Source organism: Hipposideros armiger, unplaced genomic scaffold (genome assembly GCF_001890085.2).
Source record: "Hipposideros armiger isolate ML-2016 unplaced genomic scaffold, ASM189008v1 scaffold_70, whole genome shotgun sequence".
NCBI classification, from domain to species: Eukaryota; Metazoa; Chordata; class Mammalia; order Chiroptera; family Hipposideridae; genus Hipposideros; species Hipposideros armiger.
Window position 1 is genome coordinate 803,345 of NW_017731420.1, and position 25,244 is coordinate 828,588.

Here is a 25,244-nt window from a genome sequence, read left to right on the forward strand (position 1 = left end):
CAAGCGTCAGTAATTCAGAATCACCTGGAAGCTGAGTCTGGGCCTTACTCCAGAGCTTCGGAGTCAACAGGCCTGGCGTGGGGCCCAGGAGTCTGCATTTTTAGTGAGCTGATGTAGATTGCTGCCATGCTATGAGATTCACGGGCATCAGACAGCGAGGGGACTGGAGGGGGGAAAGGCTTCTAGTTAAGGGAGAAGGGACAGAGCTGGAACCAGGGCTCTGCCTTCCCATCTGGCCCAGCCCTCCAGACACTCCGAAGCAGTTCAACTATCTTCCTTGTCATCACCAGGCTTAGCTTAGTATGTACATAAACTGTTCATAAAGAGCAGCTCTCTCTCAGAAGAAGGTAATAACTCTTTTGCTTGCCTGCCTGAAATGGGTAGAAAGAACAGAGCCTTTATAGTCCACAGACCTGGGTTTGAATCCTGGCATTATCACTCATAGGATGTGGCTGTCTCACCCTGAGCTGTTATTTAAACTCCTTGACTCAACTTCCTCACCCTTAGAATGGGAAGGGTGGTGACAAATTAAGACATATCTCATTGATATGTCCATATTAGACCATGGTTTTGGTCTGGTGGACAGTTAAAAGTTGTGCCAAGGGAAGGCTGGGCTGCCATGAGATACCGTGATTGGCTGGCAGCCAGCGTGAGCGGCCGACAGCTGCCATGAACTTCCGTGAGCAGCTGTGAGCGGCTGTCCAGTAGCCGGCAACTGATTGCCTTACCCAGGAAGAGCACAATGATAATACCAACATGGGCCAGTGAAGCGACGTCCTCCACAACTAGACTGAAGAAAAAAAGGACAGCAACTTGTCTGTTCCCCTTCCCTGATTCCGCAATGCTGTTCCCCTCCCCCAATTCCCCAATAAAATCTTTTTAAAAACCCAGCTCTTAAAGTAGGTTTTCTCATGGTCATTTTACAGATAAGGAAAATAAGGTGCAAGAAAAAAAGTTAGACAGTTTACTCAAGGTCATATGGCCAGTAATGTAACCAAACCGGAATCTACGCGTTACACATGACTCCATATTCCTAGCTCTTAACCACCATATAATGCTGTCCCATGATTCTTGAGGGCCCCCAGATGGCAGCAGGGCAACTCTGCAACCAGAGAAACTCCTTGCAAGCCCAGGAGGATAGGCAGGTTCAAATGCCCATTGATCCCAGGGAGACTCAGAACTATTTGCCAAGACTGACATTCAAATGATTGTGACCCTCCTCCTCACCAAGTTCTCTACTGACTGTTGTGATTTGTCATTGTACAGAATGATTGTGAGAGGGCCTCCTAGGCGATTGTGTTCAAACACACACACACACACACACACACACACACACATTCTCTCTCTCTCTCTCTCTCTCTCTCTCTCTCTCTCTCTCTCTCTCTCTCTATATATATATATATATATATATGTAGCCACCATTTTCTATTTATACACTGCCTGTGTGAAGAAAGGAAACAGACACAGTTAATTCATAGGTTCTTCAGTGGACTTTGGCTGTCAGACTGTTAGCTCTCTCTCCCACATAATCCAGGAATGATATTCTCTCCTAGGGTCCTAGATTGACAACAGTGCATGTCCACCACTGTCACCCATATGAGACACCAGGTCATTGCAAAGCTCCTTCATCTCCCCTCCAGACAACCGGGATCAGTGGCTGAGCTGAAATCCTACTCTCTGTAATCCCCACCTTTGATCCTATTTTTGCCATCTGAAGCCATATACCTAAAAGTGTATTTCTTTTTCCAAATAAAAAGAGAAAGCCCTTTGATTATTAAAGAGTGTTATCTACCTCCCCTCTCCCCTATTCATTTTCTCTTCTTCAGGGCAAGCATAAACATATCTTTAGGTGACCTGGTTTTGGGTCTCTTCACTGCCCAGATAACCATCTTCTAAACACCAGTTGGTCAGTGTCTCAAAATGTGCTCTTCTACTCAAGCACATTAAATAATCTTACCTTCAAAGCTCTGTCCATATGAGCTATTTGGAGTATGCTAGAGACCAACACGGGTTTCTTCTGTCCTCCAAAAAGTCTTGCTCATCTAATACCATTATATGAGATATGTGCAAAAGCATTAGCCTACTGCCTCGCTTGTAGTACTCGGGAAAAGTTTATGTCCTTCCCTTTCCCCATTAAAAACAATGGGGAAAAAAATCCTCATGCAGTGTGCCTGTCTTCACACCTTTATTTTCCCCATCATTCTCCTCCCTTTGAATTACTACTAACAAGAGAGAACTTTATTGTACTTCCTATTCTTTATTTTTTTAAATAAGGAATTTCCCCCTTTTTTTCCCTTCCTCTGGAATATTTAATCTACCTGGAAGAAAAATGAAAATGCAACATTTAGAAAACCTCATGGCAAAAAAAATGTAAACTTCCTTGTCCAGCTTTCTCACTTTTTTTCTGTCTCAAGAACCATACCAAATACGTTTTACTGCTTTCTTCAGATATGTTCCTGACATTATTTTTTTCAAGCTATATAAGTGATTTAATAGCTTCTATATTAGAGTTTAATTAAGGGACATCATCCAAAAAAACAGTCACATTATTAAAGAGAGAAAACTATAATAAACATTCCTCATGAATTTAGATGCAAAAATTCTTTAAAATTTAGCAAATAGAACCCAAATGAATAATATAATCAAGACCAAATGGGGTTTATCCCAAGAATGCAAGGTTGGTTTAACATTAAAAAAAATCAATCAACATAATTCACCATATTAACAGACTAAAAATGAAAAACATATGATTATTTCAATATATATAGAAAAAGCATTGGACAATACCCAACGTTCATTCATGTTAAAAACTCTCAACCAACTACAAATGAAAGGGAAGTTGCTCAACTGAATAAAAGGCAACTATGAGAAAACCTACAGTTGACAGTAGGCTATAAACTGATTGCAAATTTCCTATTCTGCTCCTCATGTGGGGAGCACAGGGGAAAGACTAAATGCTTTCTTCCCAACATAAGGAACGAGACAAAACTTCTATTCGACATTGTACTGGAGGCTCCAACTGATATAATAATGAAATAGAAAGATTTCATTTATATAAAATTATAGAAAATGGAAACTAGTCTATGTGACAGAGAGCAGATTAGTAGTTGCCCGGGGTCAGGGTTAAGGGGAGAGGCAGGAGGAGAGATTCCAAAGGGGCTCGAGGAAGCTTTGGGGTTTGGAGGTGATGGATATGTTCATTATCTTGACTATGGTAATGTGTTGATATGTCAGATTTATCAAATTGTATCCTTTAAATATGTGAAGTTTATTGTATGTCATTTATAACTCCAAGCTAATAGATTATATATAATATATATTCAGAACAAGGTGTTTTGGTGAGACAAGACGTGCTGAGACAAAAACCTACGAAGGGTCAGGGGTCAGAGAAAAAGTGATGGAAAAATCAGAGAAGACATTATAGAAGGAGGAGTTTTTCTAGCAAGTCAAAGAAGAGAAGAAGAGAAAACACAGGGCTTGTGTTCTTTGGAGGATGCTAACTAGACCGGATTGCCTGTCTGGGATAGTTTGTTTGGGGCATTAGTGGGGGACGAGTGAAGGACTGTAAGCCGAAACAAATTATGGAGTGATCTGATTCTCACACTGACTTCCAATCGTGGTCTTTGGTGAGTAGGGGGGATGAACACAAGGTGTCAAGGGTAAAACCACATTTTAATAAACTGAGTCCTGCAGTAAAATATATGGAGGATTAGAATTAGGTAGAGAGTGGGGGCAGAAATACCATCCATCCATCCATTCATTCATTTATTTATTCAATACTGATTGATTCCCTTCTATCTGAAGATAGTATTTCTCTTACATGTTTGAGACCTACGGAGCACTCAGATCTTGGCTTCCCTTGTGCTCCCCACATGAGGAGCAGAATAGGAGAGATGCAATCAGTTTATAATCCTAATCAGTTCAGTCAATTCAGTGCATGTGTTTCTTATACCCGTAGAATTAATGAGGAGACAACAGCAGTAATCCCTGCACCCAGGAGGAGTTTATGACATAAAATAGGGTTTTGGGGTGAAGGATGGTAGTAGAATTTAGACTGACAGATAGCTTCAGAGAGGAAACCTGGTTTTGTGGGAAAACTAGTGAGTGCGGGAAAGAGCCCACACAAGTGGTTGGGTGTAGCTGGAAATGGAGGGTTAGCGATCAAGGAAAACGCCTGGCTGGGATGTACTTGGTGGTCGTTGTTGACCCTGCAAAAGGATGAAATCTTGGCTGGAGAAAGGAAGTGTGGAAAGAGAAGGTCAGTGCCTGAGCTTTGGGGCAGCCTACAGTCAGAGTGTGGCGCGAGCAGGCTGTGCACATAGCTTCAGAGCAAAGGGCTAAGACTGCTCTGCGCAGACGCGGAGACCTGCTGAGTGGAGTCGGTTCCGTGATGGGGCTTTCTCGTAATCCTGGCTCCTGGGCCTGGAAACTTGGAAATCATTATGTGTAGTGTGCTCACTTTCTGGCTGTGCCAGGGCTCAGGGTTAAAAAAAAAAAAAGGAATCTGGATGAGTAGAGCCCCATGGGAGAACTGAGCTGACTAAATGTGAGTGGAGAATTGCCAGCTGTGAAAGTATTATTACACAGCAGGGGAAGATGAGTTTGAACCTTATACAGCTTCTTCTCTCCTTTCCGATTTTCATAAGCACTTCAGAGTGGGGTCCACCAGACAGCAGCTTCAGCTTCGCAGACGGGGAAGGGAACCCTTGTCAGAAATACAAATTTCCAGGCCCTACCCTAGACTTGTGGAATCAGGGACTTGGGGTGGGGCTTAGGAATGCGTGTTTTAACAAGCCCTCCACGGGATTCTGATGTAAGCCCAAGTTTGAAAACCACTGACCTAGATGTTGTAAACCAGATCTCTCCTGGGAGATTCCACTTGGTAGGGAGTTTATAGTAAGGATGTGATGATGTGCCAGCCCTTTGGAAATTGCAAGCGCTCTACAAGAGTAGGGCATTATTCGTTCACGTTTATGATTTTGATCAACTTAACTTGGTCAGATTTAACTTATGTTTTAAGGCTTTCTTTTGGGGCCCCCTCCTTTATTTTCCCTTCTCAAAAGAAAACTAAAATCTTATTAGTGAACAGGAGAATTGATTGAAAAAGAATGAAAACATTGGGGGAAAGAAGGATGCAGGCACAGCTGGAGTTTGCCTGAAAGGACAGGTTTGTTTTTCTTGGTGACAGTGGGTTTGTTTGTTTCCTCCAGCTTAGAAGCACAAGGCCGATGACTCACATTTACTGTTGAAAGTCTTTAAATCCAACTGCAGCTGTCAAAATAAGATTAGTGCTTTCAGACATGATGAAAGGAGAACGGTCCCTAAAATGTGGGCTTGGGTATTGCTTGCATTTGTGGACCCCTAACTGACAGAGCTTTCCAGTTGGAGCAGGCGAAAAGCTCCTTGTTTCCCACTTGAGTGAAATAACAGCTCTAATAATACATTTCTTTTCTCTCTTACTGTGATAGATAATTTCTGATTTTTACATTTCAGGCTGAATAAAGGCATTAGCAATAAAACAGTGGAGCATGTCTTTAAAGGTGTTCATTTTGCTCTAACTTCAAAGGAGAGATTAACTGTCATTGGTGTCAACAGCATGCAGTGTGGCTTGTCTAAAATTCTGAAGTCAGTAAAAACCCTTTGATTTCACCCAGGATGATGTCAGCCACAGCAGTCACAGTCTTTGTCCCGTGCTCCTTGTCAAATGTAACCAGATGAAAATTTTCCAAGTTCTCTGGGCTGAGGCGCTACGCCAGGGTTTTGAGATCACAAATGAAGGAAGGCATTTAAATCTAGGGTTATGTAGGAGAGCCCCAGGGAAACACAAAGAACTGATTTGAGCACAACTTTGGGGCTCATAGGTATCAAATCCTGGCTGATTTATTTTACCTGGGAAGACTGAGCAGCCACAATTAACAACCCTTCTAAAATTCTCCAGGAACTAAGGGAAACAAGCAATTTTACTGAGTGTCAGCTATGTGCTAAGGATTGCCCTCTGGCAAGGCATTTGCTGGAGTTTGATGAGATCTTTTGTTATAAAATTCAAAATTGCCTACTTTGCTGTATCATCAATTCAGCATAGAACTCACAAACCAAAACGTAGTCAAAGATACGTGACATTTTTAAAAAATTTTTTATTGTGAAATACACATTCTTTTAAATTAGTTTCAGCTGTACAACACAGTGCAATAGTTATACTTTTTACCCCTTGAAGTGACAACCCCCCTCCCCCAATCCACCGCCCCACTTTCCCCCCAATATCATACATATCTATTACAATTCCCTTGACTCCACTCCCACACTATACTCCACGTCCCATGACTATATACATACATATATATATATATATATTCACTTATAGTTGACATACAATATTATACAACATCAGCTTCAGGTGTACAGTGCAATGATCAAGCCTCTACTCCATCTATGATGCCCTCTCCCTAACAGGACGTGACCACCTGACACCCTACAAAATATTTACAACATTATTAATTATATTCCTCAAACTTTGTTTCATATCCCTGTGCCAATATTGTAGTTACCTATTTATGCTGTCTAATCCCTTCCCTTTTTCCCTTATCCCCACCCCTCCCAACTAGCTACCATCCGTTGTTCCTCTATATCTCTGAGATCATTTCTGTTTACTTTGCTCGTTCATTCAGTTTTTTAGATTCCATGTATAAGTGAGATCATATGGTATTTGTCTTTCTCCGACTGACTTATTTCACTTAACATAATAGTCTCTAGGTCCATCCATGTCGTTGCAAATGGTACAATTTCATTCTTTGTTATAGTGGAGTAATACTCCATTGTATAAATGTACCACAGTTTCTTAATCCAGTCGTCTACCGATGGGCATTTTGGTTGTTTCCAAGTCTTGGCTATTGTAAATAACGCTGCAGTAAACATAGAGGTGCATATAATTTTTCAAATTAGCATCTTGGTTTTCTCTGGATAGATACCTAAGAGTAGAATTGCTAGGTCATACGGTAGTTCCATTTCCAGTTTTTTGAGATACCTCCATACTGATTTCCATAATGGCTGCACCAATCTGCAGTCCCACCAACAGTGCACCAGGGTTCCCTTTTCTCCACAGCCTCGCCAGCACTTGTTGTTTGTTGATTTATTAATGATAGCCATTCTGACTGGAGTGAAGTGGTATCTCATTGTGGTTTTTATTTGCATTTCTCTAAATGTGACATTATTTAATGAAGTCTGAATCTAATGTCCACGTGTGGGGTTTTCATAGGCACCCAACTACATAGGCACCTAACTAGAATTGTGATGTAGGCAAAATTTGGTTGATGTCAACCTTTCCTCCAAGTTTAACTAGGCCCACACCACCAAGACCTTTTTTTAACCGTAGTTTTAAAAAAAAGGAGGCTAACGTTTGTTGAGTACCTATCAATCTGTCAGGTGCTTTTCTTATCTATATTATCTCATTTATCCCTGCAATAGGTTTTCTCACCACTTAATTATTTAACCTCTGTGAACATTGAATCTCATAGAAATCACTTGTGTGAAGTCACATGAGTCACCCAGCTGCAGCCAGGTCTGGCTCCAGAGGCAATATTCTTTTTTTTTTTTTAAGCTGAGCCATCCTGCTACCTGTTGGCAGCTCAGCGGCTGCTCAGCTCGGGCTGGACTCGAACCGCTGTTGCTCAGAGCTCAAACTCTTGAGCGAGCTCTTAACCAACTCAGAGGCAATATTCTTTTACTCTATCTGATTGCCTCCCACCCTGTCTAAAGAATCATAATGATCCTTGATCTCCTCCAAGGTTCAAGGCCCTTGATCCCTACTTTTTCAGGTCCTTGTATAAAATAATCTTTTTAATCAAACTGCCTTCTGACCACAGTATTAAAAATAGAAGTTCCCTGTCCTCCACACTCTCAACCCCCTTTTCCTGCTTAATTTTGTTTCATAGCACATATAACATCTAACATAACATTTGGTTTTACCTGTCTCTTTTATTTATATCTGGCCCCCTGTCAGTGGTGTGCTGGTAGATGTTTGACAACCAGATCTCCAGGGGAAAAAACTGATTTGTAATGTTCACCAATTCCTGTGGTGTAAATACTGCCACCATGGCAGATTTCAAGCTACCCACTTGGCCTTGCTGAAAGTGGCGGAATTGGGAAGAGCTGTGCACAGACTGTCGTGCGTCAGTAGGAGGTAGTTCCCACTACTGGCTCCCATTCAAATCAGCTCCATGGGGACAGGGATCGATTGATTGATTTTTTTTAATCTATTTTATTTACTGTTGTTTTTCCAGCACTTTGAACAATTTGACAAATTAATTCAGTCAGTCATTCAAATATATTTTTAAAAATTGACCACATGCCAGATACCATGTTAGTTACTTGAGCTAAAAGCCTGAACAAAACAAGCACTGCCCTCATATGGCAGGGGTAAGAGCTATTAAATAATCCATTGCAAATTAAGTAATAAATTATAATTGTGGTAAGGGGAACTATGGGGGAGTGATCAGATCAAAACCACCTGAGTTCTCCAGGCTGGTGGCTTTCAAGTCAAAAAAACAAATGTCCATTAAACACCTGCCGTATGAAATGCATGGTATTATACAGGCACCTTGAGGAGCATCAAGACTTATTTGGTTCCTCTCAGAGCTTATAGCCTAGGTAAGACTAGTGAGAGGGGAAAACCTGAAAACTCTGTTTGTGTAACATAGATGTGGGTTCATTTGTCCATTCACAAGTACCTATTGAGCACCTGCAATGTGCCAGGCACTGTGCTGGGTACTGGGGGATGCAGCAGACAGCAAGGCAAGCAGTTCCTTAGCTGTCATGATAATTCTTCTGGTGTCTGTAGCTGGGGGCTATCAGTTGTCACTGTGCTCTGAGCCCTCCTCTGGTATGGGAATACTTCTTGCTGGGGATGAGAATGAGGAGGAGTTTTGTTCCCATCTCACTCATCTTCCCATGACCCTATTTCTAATGGAAGAGTATTTTTAGGACTCTAGGAACATCCCTGTTGGGAGGCAGGGGGTATGGCCTTTGCCACTGTTCATTCAGAAAGTGAACACTTATGGAGCACCAACTAAATGTGCTCCGACACGGCACTAGGCTCTGGGGAATCTAGACCGAGGCCGACCAGCTCACGTGCCAGTGGAGCAGATGGACATGTGATCAGGTCTCCCCAATACCATGGGATAAATGCGTAAGTACTAGAGTGGAGCCATGTGTATGGTGCTAGGAAGTCAGAGGGCCTGTAAGCCCAGCCAACCTGGAGAAGGTTTCCTGGAGGTGACATTTGACTGAAGTCATGAGCCATGAGTGGGAGTCACCAGGGAAAGAAGGCTTGGAGGGGTAATGGGAACTCTGAGTCCAGTGCTTCTTCCATCCCCCATGGTTTTATCACGCTGCAGGCTATGAGAAAAAGAAGGGCTGTTTTTTAAAAGCATAAGGAATCATCCAAAAACATCTGTATTTGTTTCAAATGGAAGTGACCACTGCCAAAAAACTACAGTTGTTTTGTCAGAACCTAGTCTGTATTTATTCCTTTGTCTTTGTTTAATTAAATTTATCCCCCAATGGTTTCCTTTGGGATAGTACAGATCATTAGTGGCCATAAATCCCCAACGTTCTAAAAACAGTATGAAAGGACAACATGAATGAAGCCAACTGGCAAGCTTGCTGTTTGTGGGACCATTCTTCTGGAATGCGAGCCATAATCCTTCTGTTCCTACCACGCTTTGCATCCTCACGTAGGTTTGAGAAGGGACAAAGGACAGCAAGAATTCTGAGACTTGTTTAAAGGAGGAAACTGAGTCTGGCAGTCTCAATAAAAGGGGGAGCTGGGCTGGCCGAGTGGCTCAGTTGGTTAAGAGCTCGCTCAAGAGTTTCAGCTCTGAGCAACAGCAGTTCGATTCCCGGCTCGAACTGAGCTGCCGCTGAGCTGTCAACAGGTGGCAGGATGGCTCAGCTAAAAAAATTAAAAATAAAAAAATAATAAATAAAAGGAGGAGCTGACTTCTAGGTCTGAGCACCTTTCCCTCAGAAGATTTTGAAGACTTCTTATCCAGTAGGTTCAACAACTCTCAACCTGGCTGCACACTGGTTATCTGAGAGCTGTCAGTATCCCATCCCCAGTCATTCTGATTTAGGGAGAAGGGCGGAGACTGGGCATCAGGATTTTCAAAAGGTCCCCAGATGGTTCTAGTGGGCAGCTGAAATTGGGCACTGCTGCTTCGGTAGCTGGGACCTTGCGGTTATTCCCAGACTGTCCTATGGGTGTCCAGCCCTGTGCTGAAAGGAATAAGCATTCATTGTCTCTCTCTACCTACCCTGTGAGAGGAAGTCTTTTGGAAGAAAAGATCATTGCTTTAAGGTTCTGGTTCATTGCTTTTGAAATGCTAATTTTGAAGAGGTTCTTTTGTAAGGCGTTGATTTTTTTCATTGTTATAAAAATGCTTGTTATAAATTCTTATTAGAAAATTTGAAAACAGAGAGTTATAAATAAGAGAATGAAAGTTACCTATACTCCCACCACTGCTTTCTAACCACCGTTAGGCAGGGTTCCAGGTGGACACAGAGAAGGAGTAAAGCAGCAGCTGGAACAGAATGGGGAAGACCCAGGGGCAGAGACTCCTGTCCCCCACCTCCAGAGTTGGGGTTGGAGTTAGAGGGGTAGGTTGTTTCAGTGTGCTGGGGTATCATTTTCTAGCCATCAAGCCTTTGTGCAGGGACACTCCCCTTCCAATCAGGGAGTTTAGAGTCTAGCAAGGGAGACACAGTACAGACCTCACTACATAAAGGCCTATGTGGTCAACATTGTGATACATGCCAAGAGGAAAAAGCGCAGGGCTGCATTGATGGGTGAGTCCAAGAACTCTGAAGAACACTTGAAGGTCCTCATTTCAAGAGGTTAATTTTCCCATCAACGTGCAAGCAAACCAAAGCTACTTCAGCCTGGAATTCAGAAAGCTACAGCTATTTCCAAACAAAGCAGCCATCTTCATGTAATTGTGCTAGAAGTCCTTTAAGTTTCCACCAGCTCTGAGACAAACTGTGATACTTCGAGATTTATCCTTCTAAAGGAAACTCACGTGAAGTCACCTGTCTGCCTTTTAAAGGATTTTACCTTGAGTGGTCCCCACTGCCTGCTGAATGGACTTGAGAGTACTCAGCCTGCTGTCAGGCCCTCTGCCTTCTGGTGTCAAATGTCCTTCCATTCCTCCCTGTTGCTACTTTCCTTGGAATTCCCAGAGTGAATTCAACTACCAGGCCTGTCCTGCTTTTCGCCATTTCTGCACATTTCCTCACACTGGTCCCTCAGCCCAGAGTGCCGTTTCCCTTCCTCCGTTCTCTCATACTTAACTGCTAGCTGTTCCCGAACCACCCTTGACTGGCGGTAATCCATCCCTTTTCTGAACTTGTATTGTCAGCATCTCTCTTATGGAGTTCTAGCATCTTCTATCATGTATTTTAGTTATTTAAGGTGGACCTGATAGCCACCCTGGCCTTTCCACTCTTCAGATGGGGCTAGTTTGTTCTATCTCAATTTGCATTTGCCAGTTCTTTCAGTCAGGAACACTCCTAGAACTTCAAGTTACTAACCCTTAGAAGACAAGCTGTGTGACCCCAGGACTGCTTTTGTTTGGTTCACCACTATCTCCCTAGTGCCTGGGACAAAGTAAGTGCTTCATTAATTGAATAAATGAAGAGTATCCTTTGATTCTGACTTTTCTTAGATCTCTAGCCTAGGCTTGTAACTAACTGTAGGTTTTGCCATTCTTCAATTATTTGCTATAATTTTTGCATGAGCTGAAGTTTTTTCTGGTTATTAGTGTTTTCCTTATATCTAAATCCATTGGAAAGCCCAACAGGATTTCCCAATTGGAAATCTAAGATACAAATATTCTGGTAATAGATAGATAAAGGAATTTGCACCTATAATTTTTTTCAACTAGCTTATTGATTTGGGAATGAAAAATTTTTTTGTGTATTTATTTATTTATTTATTTTTTATTGTTAGTTTCAGGTGCACAGAACAATGCAACAGCTACCCCCCTCACCCTCACAAAGCAACAACCCCCCGAAAATATTTTTTTTAGCATTTTAAAACCAGAATTTTTATTTGTGGGATCTTAGACTTTTTTAATGTTATGATATAGATTTTATTTTAAAAAATTATTTAATGCATTTAATAGAGGTGATGAATAAATCAACTTATATTTTTATCAATTTGATATTTTATATTTATCTAAAAGCATAATAAACTATAAAACTCAAAGACCTAGGAGACTACATTAAAGTGTACCTATTGGATTCAGGGATTAATCTAGCTTTCTAGTTAATTGAGTTTTTACTATAGGTATCATATTAACCTGACAAAAATTCTTTTTAATATATTCCTAATATATAATCCTTTTAATCCTCTCTGATTTTTCTCCAACTTTAATGGTAGAGTTACTGGAATAGCTAGTTATGAAACCAAGCCATTCTCCTTGCTGAGAAGGAATGTCATCTTGTCAGCCAGTTTGCACAGGAGAGACCAAATCGGTGATTGATTGAAAATGCCCTTAACCTTTTCATCCTCTGATATATTCTTCTTCCATTGAGTAAATGCATTCCTGTGAGTGCATTCTTACATTGTATTTGAGTAAATAGTTAGGGCTCAGTACTCTGTGGACATATAATAAATGCTTGACCAAAATTGGACCAACTGCTAATAGCCATACATCCATTTCTCTGCAGTAATCTTTGTTACCTCTACCTAACCTCTTCTGGCTTCCCGTTTTCCTCATTTGTTACTGGGGCGAATAAATAGAGTGCAAAGAGGATTTTCAAAGGTCCCTCTGGGAGACACACGGAATGAGGAAAAGCATGTTCAAAGAGGCTGATGCAGACTTGGGAATTAGAGGCTATTCTTAGACCTACCATGTTTTTGGTAGAATAGCAGGTCTTTCCACGTTGCTCTCTCTCAGCTGCCCCATCTGCAAAATGTGAAAGACAGTGCCAGATTACCTCAGTATACATGGCTGAGACCGACTGCAAAGCATTTTGGTTGTTGAAGAGTAGGAATGGTAGTTGGTGCGGATAAGTGCAAACGCCTGCTCTTGATAACTACCAGTTTGCTCAAAATGTTTCCAAAGCACTTTTGGTAACATGGGAAAATAAAAACTGATGTGACTTTAAAATTATTTAATGCACTTAATAGAAGTGAATAATTTCAATTTTGAAAAATGTTTTTATGTATACATGGAAACTCACCAAAATGTTAACAGCAGTTGCCTCTGAGTGGTAAGATTGCAGGTGGGCGGCTTACGGGTGGATTTTCTTTTATACAACAGATTTTTCTATGTTTTCCAAATTTTCCACTGTGATCATATATCAATGCTTACAATGTTTTGAAAAGTTATTTTAGCAGGTGCTGTAGAGTTGCTTGTGCTGAGGGTCACCTCCTTCAGAACTGGGTTCTAATGGCGTGACTTTGCCCCAGTCCAGGATCTGTGTGCGGTGGAGGACCATGGCTGTGAGCAGCTCTGTGTGAACGTGCTAGGCTCCTTCGTCTGCCAGTGCTACAGTGGCTACACCCTGGCTGAGGACGGGAGAAGGTGTGTGGGTGAGTATTCCCTCCAGCCTAGCTTAAGGAGGAAGGACAAGTTAAGCATAGTAAGGAGGGAGGAGGAACCTCCTCCCCGCCCCCCCCACCCCCCACCTCCTGTATATCCAATTGCTTTCCTTTGAGTTTCAATAAAGTGCTTAATCCTCTGGTCTAGTTGTTAAAATTGGAATTTTAAAGACTTCATTTATGGCTGAGGTTAGCATTTTTTTATCGGGTCCTCTGCAAAGGCGTATTTATGATACTCTGTGTAAGTATTGTTGTCTGTTGCTGCAATCTTTAAAAAGGACTGGGTAGATTTTCATCAGATTTGGAGGCTGTTTGGGATGGCCTGACTTAAATATAGCTCATGTGTTATATACATGAAGTTCACTCGGTGGTGGGCGAGGGTGCTGAGTGGCACCTCAAAGACGTGGGCAGCCGTCCTCCTAAGTATTGGATCTGCCAAGTGACCGTCAGTTGTAAGAGCCCAATTGTATGTAATAAGACACCATGGTCAGAGAAAACAAATGGTAGCCTCAAACACAAGCCCCAGCTAAGGAGTGTCAAGGGTAGAGCTTACAACTTCAGGTACTGACTTGTAATCAATTGAGCAGTACCCTACTTGGGTGACTCTACATTGCATAAGCCAGTGAGAGGTAGGAAAGGTGGGGTGACATCTGATTTCTTCAGTGATGGATAATGGTACTCTTCAGCACCTGCAGAGCAGGCCAGCAAATCCTTAATGGCACCTCCCAGTTTGTCTGCAAAGCCCTTTAAACTTCCACCGTCTCATCCTTTCACCAAAAAATAATGCCTGGCAAATAGTGGATATTCAGTAAACTGAACTGGAAAGTTATGAGGCATAAATCTGGAAGGAAAGGAAGGAAAAGGCTCGACTGATAGCAGAACTGGAACCTACATGTTCTGACTCTAAGTCCTGCATTTTTGTTCCACAGCCCATTGCTCTCAGGGGCCCTGTTATGTCTTGTTTCCCACAAACAGTGAATGATTTTTTGTTGTTGTTGCACATAGAATTTACATTTCCAGCATACCTTGAGGTTAGCTAAGGATTTGGAAAGGATAAGCAACAAAACATAAAGGGTAGGTCGTGGCCTGCTCTTTGCAGGTGAGAGATGAGGGTATCACGGGTTTGCTTTTACATTGATGGGGATGAAAACCTCCCTCGTTGGAGGTTCACAAATGAAATTGGACTCCTGAGTGTCAGAGTTGATTTTTTATCCCTTAATCTGCTGGTGGTAACCATGATAGGTGGCACAGTACCATATCCACTAACGCTGGAAAAACAGAAGACAACATAGTAAATACCAAGTCTTATGATTTTTGCTTACCTAATTTTATTATATTAGTAATATATTTTCATCAAGGAACTTAAACACTGAGACTATTACTATTAATAGTTTGTCGGTTTTTTTTTTTTAAAGATGTATTGGGGAATTGGGGGAAGGGGACAGCGTTAGGGAACTGGGGAAGGGGAACAGACAAGTTGCTGTCGTTTTGTTCTTCAGTCTAGTTGTGGAGGACGTCGCTTCACTGGCCCATGTTGGTATTATCATTGCGCTCTTCCCAGGTGAGGCAGATCGGTTGCCGGCTACTGGACGGCCACTCACCGCGGCTCTTGGCAGCTCACCCCGGCTGCCGGCCACTCACGGTAGATTTACGGCAGCCCACTGCAGCCCCACTGCAGCCTACGCCGTCACTGGCAACTCACGGCAGCTCAACTCCAGGTCAAGCTGTTGTTCACCATCTTAGCTGTAGAGGGCAGTGTCACTGACCCGCATGTGGGATCCGAACCGGGGCTCTGCTGCTCAGAGCTGGTGTCCCAAGCCAACTCTTAACCAACGTGCCACTCGGCTGGCCCTAGTTTGTTGTATTGTTTGCCAGACTTTTCCCCATATAGATAGCTACCTCAAAACATTTTGTTAATGTTTAACAAAATGAGTTCATACTATCTATTTTGTTTTACATATATTTTTTCCCTTACCATTTGTTAAATGGGTGGAAACTTTGGGTGCTTTAGGGTCAGAAGGAAATCAGGCTATTGAGAGTAAGGCTAGTGGGTGAGCTTCAGGAAATAGGGTGAAGGTATCTAGTATATTAGCACGAGGAAAGGAACAGGGAGAGCCCGGAGCTTGTGAGGGTGACAAACAGTAGACAGGGCAGGGGCAATGAAGACCATGGCTAGGGCAGGGGTCCTACCTTCCTTGGCCCTTGGGAAACTGGAAGGCAGTGAGGAACCCAGTTCTCTGAGTGTTGCCAAATAACTGCCTAACTGTCCCTATGTAGTATAGCACATTTGTGTCTCTAAGGGCTTTGCTGTAACTTCTGGAATTTGACATTTATTGAAGAGCAACAAGCATGAGAATAGATGCTGTGGTTGCCAGGGAGCTGTTGTGGGCTATGTTTATTAGAGATGGGTGTTTCTCTTGCTGTTGCTATCAGCATGTAGGAATGTCTGCCTTTCAGGGTGACCAGTTAACTCAGTTGGTTAGAGCATTTTGCTGATAACACCAAGGTTGCTGTTCCATCCCTGCATGGGCCACTGTGAGCAGCACCCTCCTTGAGAGAGTCAACTATGCCACTGTAGCATGAAAGCAATGTGTAACCAATGACCATGGCTGTTCCCCAATAAAAAGAAATTAAAAAGGAATGTCTGCCTTTCCTCAAAGCAAGGGGATCCAGGCAAAAGAGTGGGAAAATAGGAGAGACTATGTGGACCCAGGTCTTATCATCAGGTGTTCCTATCATTAGCATCTTCAACCAAGAACTTGAGGCTGAGAATGAGATGATTAAGTGATAATCTTTGTTGCTGGTTACCTTGGTTACAGAGACAGAACAAATTCTCAAAAGATCATTTGCTGCTCTATGGGGCTGTGCTGAGTGCAAAGCAAATGGTAGAGGTAATGGAGACTCCAGAAGGTCAGAGCAAAGGGACATGAGAATGGCTGGGGCGGGGGTGGGGAGCAGAACCTGAGCAAGGAAGGAAGGGTAGCAATTGGACAAATGTCCAAGGCAAGGGGAGACATGAAGGGCAGCGATGGTGTGGAGGTGGCAGTGCTCACCAAGCTTAGGAGATGAGCCGGGGGGGGGCAGGGCGCGGAGCAGGCCTTGCTCCTGGGAGCTGATAGGTCAGCAAGAGACTGTTACAATGGGAACGCCAAATTGAAAGCTAAACATACAGCCTAACCTGAGGACATAAATCTGAAAGGGCTTGTCAGAGATGGCAGGTATCAGACTTAGAGCAGGAAATTGAGAGGAGAGCAAAAGCTGGTAGCAACTCTGGAAGAATTCCATTAGCAGCTGCTGTGAGGTGGCCTCTATGTAGGTGGGCAGGGAATAGTAAGAATGTGGTGACCATAAATCCCAGTTAATCCAGGACACTCCCAATTTATGCCTGTTGGCTTAATTCTCAACAGCACTCCTTTCACTTTCAAAGGGATTCCAGTTTGATGGTAAATTATATGATCACCCTAGATAGGGCCAGCCAGCTTGACTTCAACAGTTAAGGAGATTAGCTCTGTCAAAGCAGAGAATTTCTACAGGTGTGAAGTAGGAGATAAAGTTTAAGATACCGGGAAGAACCAGACTGTTCAGGCCTTTGAAACTCAGGCTAAAGAGTCTTGGACTTTTATCTCTGAAAAGAAACTACTGAGGGATTTATACTTGGGAGTGACAAATGTAAAGCCTCATTTTAGGAAACTTAATCTTGTGGTAAACTGCAGGGTGAATTCCAAGAGGAAGGTGGTGAGGGCTGGAAAGACCAGTTGGGAGACTACGGTAATTATCATAAGAGAGGTGACAAGAGCCAAGGTTTAAGTAGCAACTGTAGGAATGGAGAGGGAAAGAATAAGGGATCAAAGAAAGTGCTGTAAATAAGAGAAGGTGAAATCACAAGTGACTCCTGAGTTTGAGCGTCCGTGACTCTGATGGTGATGGGAACAGATTTTTAGAAAAGATAATGAGTATTTGTAGACAAAGTGAGTCTGAAGTTGAAGTGGGACGCCAACAAGTTCATGTCCAGAGGGAACAGAAAAACGGCACTAACACCACAGGGAGAGATTAGAACCAATGACGCAGTCAGGAAGCAGCATAGTCTATTACTTTCTAAATTTTAATTTCCATGTGTTTTTCATTTAAAATGTTTATTTATGTGATTTTTGTTTGTTTTGAAGGCACCTGGACCTTCAATACAGTAAGACCCGGGCTCAAATCCCAGTTCTGCTACTTGCTAGTAATGTATCTTTGCATGTCATTTACTTTCTGCAGTTTTCTCATCCATAATGTAGAGTAAGAGGATTTTGTGGGAGTAAGTAAAATAATGAGTGAAGTTTCTAATACGCACGAGGCAATTTATCATTATTATTAATATAACAGAAATTATTATCATCATTTCCAGATACCCTGAAGGGTAGAGTGAGGAGAGAGCGAAGACCTGAGCCTTGGGTTGTAGCCACACGTAGGGAGCAGGAGGGAGAAGGGGAAGCAGGAAAAATATTTATGAAGGAACAGCCTAAGGCAGGGAGTGAAGTAACGGGGGTGGGAAAGAGAGACTCAGAAGAGTCACGGAGTGTGGTAGGAAAGAGAATTCTAGGCCAGGTCTATATTAATGTCATGCTCCAGCAGGCCAAAGGAAATAGAACTTAGAGAAAAAGCCATTCAGTTGAGTCATTGATTCATCTTAGTAAACATTTTAGAACTCTCTGCCAGGCACTCTGCTAGGCATCAGGGACACAAAGATGACTAGGAGACCTGTGATAACGATCAAGGGGTGGGACAAAGGGCAGATTTCAAGGGGTAGGGAGTGGGTGATGAGAAAGTGGGGACAGCAAATCTAACCTATTCATTTAAAGAAGTTTGGTAGAAATTCACCATGTTCAACTACTGGTGAATGGACGCAATGGGTTCCGTAAGAGTGGTTCTAGTATTCTGATTCATCCCATAAATATGATTGTGACCTGCATGAAAATTCAATTCTTAGCCAGAATCAGGACTTTTAGGCGACATTTCCCACACTTTTGAGTTAATGGAACATTAAATTGAAGGGCCAGTGTCCCATCTCCCTAACTGCTCATTTCGCTCTGGACAGGACTGAGTTTCCTTCCACATTCAGGTGATCAAGGGTGGATTATTGACTAAGGTCCTCCCTTTGCTTTAGTGTTGTCCCTGTATTTGTAACCCATCAGATGCCACTAAAGCTGCATTAATTTCCATCCCAAAACGTACATTTAAAAATGTTTTAAATTTATTTTTAATTATAATTTACATACAATATTATATTACTGTCAAGTGTACAACATAGTGATTAACACATACCTTACGAAGTGATCACCATAATAAGTCTAATAATCATGTCAGTGTGAAACTATACATTTTTCAAAGACCACTTAGCTATATCCTTGAGGGTGAATTTTCTGCTGTGCACCCTCACCTGGTGGTTTCCAACAGCCTTGTCTTTCGGGGTAACTCTGGTCCTGTTTGCATCTTATCTGCCCAAGCAGACTGGAAACACTTGAAGACTGAGGCCACTTGTACTTTTCATCTTTCACAAAGTGGGCTTGCAACACTTTTTTAAAAATCTTTTCCCCTTGGTGGGGTTTTAAATTACAAAATCATTTTTTTTCTTATTAATACAGAAAACTCAGAGTACAGATGTGTATAAAGTCAAACCTGAAAGTTGTTCCTCCCCAATTTTATTTTATTTATTTATTTAGTTAGTTTTTAAAGATTTTATTGGGGAATCGGGGGAGGGGAACAGTGTTGGGAAATCTAATTCTGCTCTTCAGTCTAGTTGTAGAGGACATCGCTTCACTGGCCCATGTTGGTATTATCATTGCGCTCTTCCTGGGTGAGGCAGTCGTTCGCCGGCCCTTGGACGGCCACTCACGGCGGCTCACAGCAGCTCACAAAAGCGCACGCCAGCTGCCGGCCAGCACCACTGCAGCCTACGCTGTCGCCGGTGACTCACGACAGCCCAGCTCCAGGCCGAGCTGCCGTTCACCATCTTAGCTGTAGAGGGCGCAGTGTCACTGGCCCTCATGTGGGATCTGAACCGGGGTCCTGCTGCTTAGAGCTGGCGTCCCAAGCCAACTCCTAACCAACGCGCCACTCAGCCAGCCCTTCCTCCCCAATTTTAATTCTGGAGGTAATCACTGCTAAGATCTTGGCTTCTCCTTACTGCCTTTATTCTAAGATGTGTTATGGATAGTATTTGCTTGTTATTACCATTCAGGGTTTAGCACATGCCTGACATTTAGTAATTGCTCAATAAATGGCTGTGGAACAAATGAATAACATTAGGTGTCCCTTTACCCCCACATTCAACCTTATCTGATTAGGGAGGCAGTGTAATTTAAAAATATATATAAACTACATTTATTGAATATTACTAAGTCCTAGGACTATTTTACTTATAATTGCAACCCTATGAGGTAAGTACTATTGTTATTCACTTTTTATAAGTCTCTTAACCTCTCTGTTTCAGTGACTTCATCTGTAAGTTGAGGATAACAGTAATACCTACCTCAAAGTGTTATTGTGAGAATAAAATGAGTTAATATATAGTTCTCTATGTTTGTGTTAATGTTAATATCATCACAACGTCTGATACATGGCCAACTGATAAACATTATTTAAATCTGAATTTCTATATCCTTTATGAATTTTTGTATATCCTTTATAAATTAATGCTTGCATTTAATAATATGTCAAATGTCTTGTACATTTTTAAAAATATTGAAGTCTAGACTCAGAATGATAAATAGATGGGAATTTAACATCACATTACTGCTGCCTTCAAAGCTTTTCTCCTATATTCACCTACATCAATTACCCTCAGTGAGAAGGGGATGGTTGATATTTAGGTTGAGGACAGGGGGTGAGAAGATCAATTTTTATATTGCAAGGGCAGGTTTTTAATTCATCAGCTAACTCCTCATGTTTGGAGCATGATCTCCCTCGCCCCCAAGCTGTTAAGTATTAGATGTCTTCCTGTATTAATTTGTTAAGTCTGCTATCATAAAACACCGCAGACTGAGTGGCTTAAACAACAGGAATTTATTTTCTCACTGTTCTGGGGACAGAAGTCCAAGATCAAGGTGCCAGCAGGTTTGGTTTCTTCTGAGGTCCCTCTCCTGGACTTACAGGGGGCCACCCTCTTGCTGCCTCCTCAGCTGGTCTTTCCTCTGTGTGCACACACCCCTGGTGTCTCCTTTTGTGTCCAAATTTCCTCTTCTTATAAGGACACCAGTCAGATTGGATTAGGACCCACCCTAATAGCCTCATCCTGTCTCCAAATACAGTCACATTCTGACCAACTCAGGGTTAGGACTTCAACATATAAATTTGGGGTGGAGGAGAGACAATTCAGCCTAGAACACTTCCTGATTATTATCAAAATCAATAAGAAACTACTGAATTTTAAAATCCTGCATATAGAAATCCAGTCATGCCTTAGGGAGGAGAGGTTTTACAAATCTGACTCTGTATGTCTAATATATACTCAGCAAGTAAGTTGCTTATACCATTTCTCTAAATGATGAATTTGGATTTTCTAACTCTGTCAAAGAACTTTGAAACCCAAATGCAGCTCTTTAAAATACACCATTTCTACTAATGCCATCCCCTCGCAGACTGATCCCTGCTGAGAAAACCTTGGAATGGGACAAGATTGTAAATCTGAGACTGTCAAGTTTAAGCTTTATTACCTCACACCAAAGTATTATTTATCCTTGGAGACAGTTGAGTGATTTCTTATATATTAGGTAGAGACTGAACATGTTGAGACTGGCTTCCCACCCTGAGATCTTAGCACTTTGTGACCTTGAGGGCTGAAAAAGCTACAGCCAGGGGATTACAGTGATTCCCTGTATCTGCAGTTTTGCTTTCCACGGTTTCAGTTACTTGCAGTCAACCAAGGTCTGAAATGTTAAATGGAAAATTCCAGAAATAAACAATTCATAAGCTTTAAACTGCACACCATTCTGAGTAGCATGCTCTAGCTCTGTCCTGCCTGCTATATATTGAATCATCCCTTTGTCTAGCATGTCCATGCTGAAAATGCTCCCTGCACATTTGTCACTTAGTAGTTGAATGGCCAGGAAGTCAATAGTAGCCTAATGCTATGTCACAATGCCTACGTCATTCACCTCACTTCGTCTCACGTGTAGGCATTGTATCATCTCACATCAACACAAGAATGGTGAGTACAGTACAATAAGATATTTTGAGAGAGAGAGAGAGACCATGTTCACATAACCTTTATTACAATATATTGTTATAATTGTTCTATTTTATTATTAGTTATTTTTGTTAATCTCTTACTGTGCCTAATTTAGAAATTGAACTTTATCATAGTTATGTATGTATAGGAGAAAGCATAGTATATATAGTGTTCGGTACTATCCCCAGTTTCAAGCATCCCCTGGGGGTCTTGGAATGTGTTCCCCGAGGATAAGGGGGGACTACTGTACTCTTTATATTGGAGAGTGTAGAAATTTCAGACAAAATGGCTAAGAAAGGATTTTTTTTAAGTAGATGAAGACTTGGAACAACAGCGGCATCTCTGAGTTATATACATATGTCACCTTTACACGTCTGCCCCCTAAACTGGCCCTCTTTTTAACAAGTACAAGTACAATTTTGCAACCAAGGAATTTATACAAAGAACCCAAAATATGCGGTAAAGAATGTCAGAGTTGAATGAACTAGTACTCTCTTAGCTTTAAAAAGCTTTTAGTTTCACATGCCTGGAAGTGGGCTTCTCCATGTCGAATGTACTGATAGTCCATCTCATCTGCTGTCTACAGTGAGCCAGTGGGTGGCCCTCAAATAAAGGTGGGATTCGACACATTGGGGTTTCCAAGCCATGGTCTCAGGACCCAGGAATTCCTGAATCCTGCCTTGTCAATTTCTCCTCTCCCCTTCCGTTTCCCAGAGAGCTATGCACACAAAAAACAAGACCAGAACAAGAATCAAAGTCCAGGAGAAGCCCTCTTATCCCATGATATGGGGCCTGTGGTTGGCTGATTGAGGGAAAATGTCATTCAAAGAGCAGAATCATAAAAAAAAACTTCATATACAAACCTACCTTAACCATTTTACTTTTATTTAAAACATAATGTACTTTTAATAAAAATTACTTTTAATTACACTTTCAAAAATTACTAATTTTAGGGCCGGCCAAATGGCGCATTGGTTAGGAGTTGGCTTGGGATGCCAGCTCTGAGCAGCAGGGCCCCAGGCTCGGATCCCACATGAGGGCCAGTGATGCTGCGCCCCCTGCAGCTAAGATGGTGAACAACAGCTTGACCTGGAGCTGGGCTGTCGTGAGTCGCCGGCGACAGTGTAGGCTGAAGTGGGGCTGGCTGGCAATGGGCGTGAGCTTTCATGAGCTGCTGTAAGCCACCATGAATGGCCGTCCAATGGCTGGCGAGTGACCGCCTCACCTGGGAAGAGCGCAATGATAACACCACCATGGGCCAGTGAAGCGATGTCTTCCACAACTAGGCTGAAGAATAAAAGGACAGCAACTTGTCTGTTCCCCTTCCCCGATTCCGCAACACTGTTTCCCTCTCCCAATTCCCCAATAAAAATCATTAAAAAAAATACTAATTTTAAGTTTATTTGAAAAAATATGATTTAAAATTATAAAAAAAATTGGGGAATTGGGGGAGGGAAACAGTGTTGGGGAATTTGGGGGGAGGACCTGCCAAGTTGTTGTTCTTCAATCTTAGTTGTGGAGGGCGCCAGTCGCCATCTGGCTGCTCATCCACCGCTTGTGGCCTCTAAGCTAAAGGTGCTGTGTTACAATCTTAGTTGCAGGTGGATATAGCCACCATTCCATGTGGGAGTCAAACCGGCAGCCTACTTGTTAAGAGCATGTGCTCTATCCCCTGAGTCACCCTGATGGCAGCTCAGCTCAAGGTGCTGAGTTCAGTCTTAGTTGCGGGCGGGCGTAGCCCACTCACTATCAAACAGGCAGTCTTGTTGTTAGGAGCATTTGCTCTCACCAGCTGAGCCATCCTGCCACCTGTTGGCAGCTCAGCAGCAGCTCAGCTCGGGCGCAGTGTCACTAGCCCATGTGGGAATCGAACTGGCGGCCATGTTGCTCAGAGCTTGCACTCTTAAGCTAACTCTTACTCAACTGAGCTACTCGGCCAGCTCCCTTAAAAATTCTTTATTGCATAAACCATACCCATTATGTGTTGTCTATGATTTTCAGTTTGGTTTTTTAAAATTGCAGCAAGAATTTGAAGACTTCTGTAATGCAATGTAAAGGCAGAATACTTGTAAAATTTTATGAAATTTCCCCCAATCTTTTACACTTGTTTCATTCATGCCTGTTTCTATAGCAATGTTAGTTAGCAAATTGCCTTAAGTCTGTATAAAGCTTTCAATTTAGTTTTTATTTAAAAAAAAATTTCTTTTATTGCTTACATTTTATTGGTTTTCATAGTATTTAAATGAATTATAGTAACATGTACAAATGGCATATATAGATTTGGAAGCAAAAACAACTTTGACTCTTTGTAATGGTGGTTCTCAAATTTTAGCATATGTCAGAATCACTTGGAGGGCTTGTGAAAACACATATTTCTGGGCTCCATACCCAGAATTTCTGATTTATTAGGTCTGGAGTGGGGCCTGAGATTTGTATTACTAACGAGTTCCCAAGCGTTGGTTGATGCAGCTGGTTTATAGACCTAATGCTTAAGCATACAGTCAATCAACGGGAGAAGTATACAGATGTTCCAGAGCACAGGTGTTCCGAGGCTGCTTCATAAACATACAACCCAGCCATTAGACAAGCGCACATGTTTTCCGACAGCCTTGGGCATTTACAATGCTCTGGGCATCAGTTCCCATGTTTTCAGAGGGAATGAAAAGCATTGATTGATCAGAAGTTGATTAAGTGGAGGTCAATTAAAAGAGCTTCTTCTGTACAACTTTATTGTAACTGATCTGCCATTGGATACTCTAGAGCATTCTGGGAAAAGGTAAGCTTGGAGTATGTAGCTTAGACTTTAGGCCTAACCAAAGCCTCCGACCTCTCTCTCCATTCTGAGGGACAGAGATGGCTGGGCTCAGAGATTATCCCCCAAGGTGTAAGAGGAAGTTTAAGAGAGGTGGAATCTGAATATCTGCCTTATAGGTACAATGACCTGCCCACTCATCACTGTGGTACCGTGTCCTGGAGCTTGGAAGTCAGATTAACAGCTCTTCTCTTTGGAGGGGATACTAAAAAGTGTGTGGCCAGAGTTAGGGCTGGCTGACTGACAGCAGACACCCACATCAGGGGATGGGAGATTTTCAAGATGGCAGATTAGGCCCAGCATGAGGAGGTTGGAGGTGGGAGTGCCTACTGCTAACACAGGCAAATGTGGGCCACAGCATGGCCCGTTTCTATGACATGCCAACTGAGGCACTTGCCAGGGCTTGGTATCCTTGATTTCAATGTCCCCAATTATTTGTTTAACGACCCATTGGTTCTTGAAAGATGAGACATTAACTTTTAGAAGGAGTTGGTACTAGCTCAATATTCATGTTACAACTCAACTTCAGCCACTGGCTAATGTCCCATGACATTCAGATCCTGAAACCATGTGAATGTTCTGTTCCCACCATAATGACTTGTACACTAAACACACAAATATTAGGT

General features: G+C 42.3%; 1 protein-coding gene across 1 annotated transcript in view; it reads left to right on the forward strand.

Annotated features, from left to right (window-relative positions):
- MATN2 (matrilin 2) overlaps positions 1–25,244 on the forward strand; it is a 136,683-nt gene that overhangs the window by 62,314 nt on the left and 49,125 nt on the right. The window contains exon 4 of the mRNA XM_019642525.1: positions 13,466–13,588. Coding sequence (XP_019498070.1) covers positions 13,466–13,588 — 123 coding nt within the window. The remainder of the gene's footprint in view (positions 1–13,465; positions 13,589–25,244) is intronic.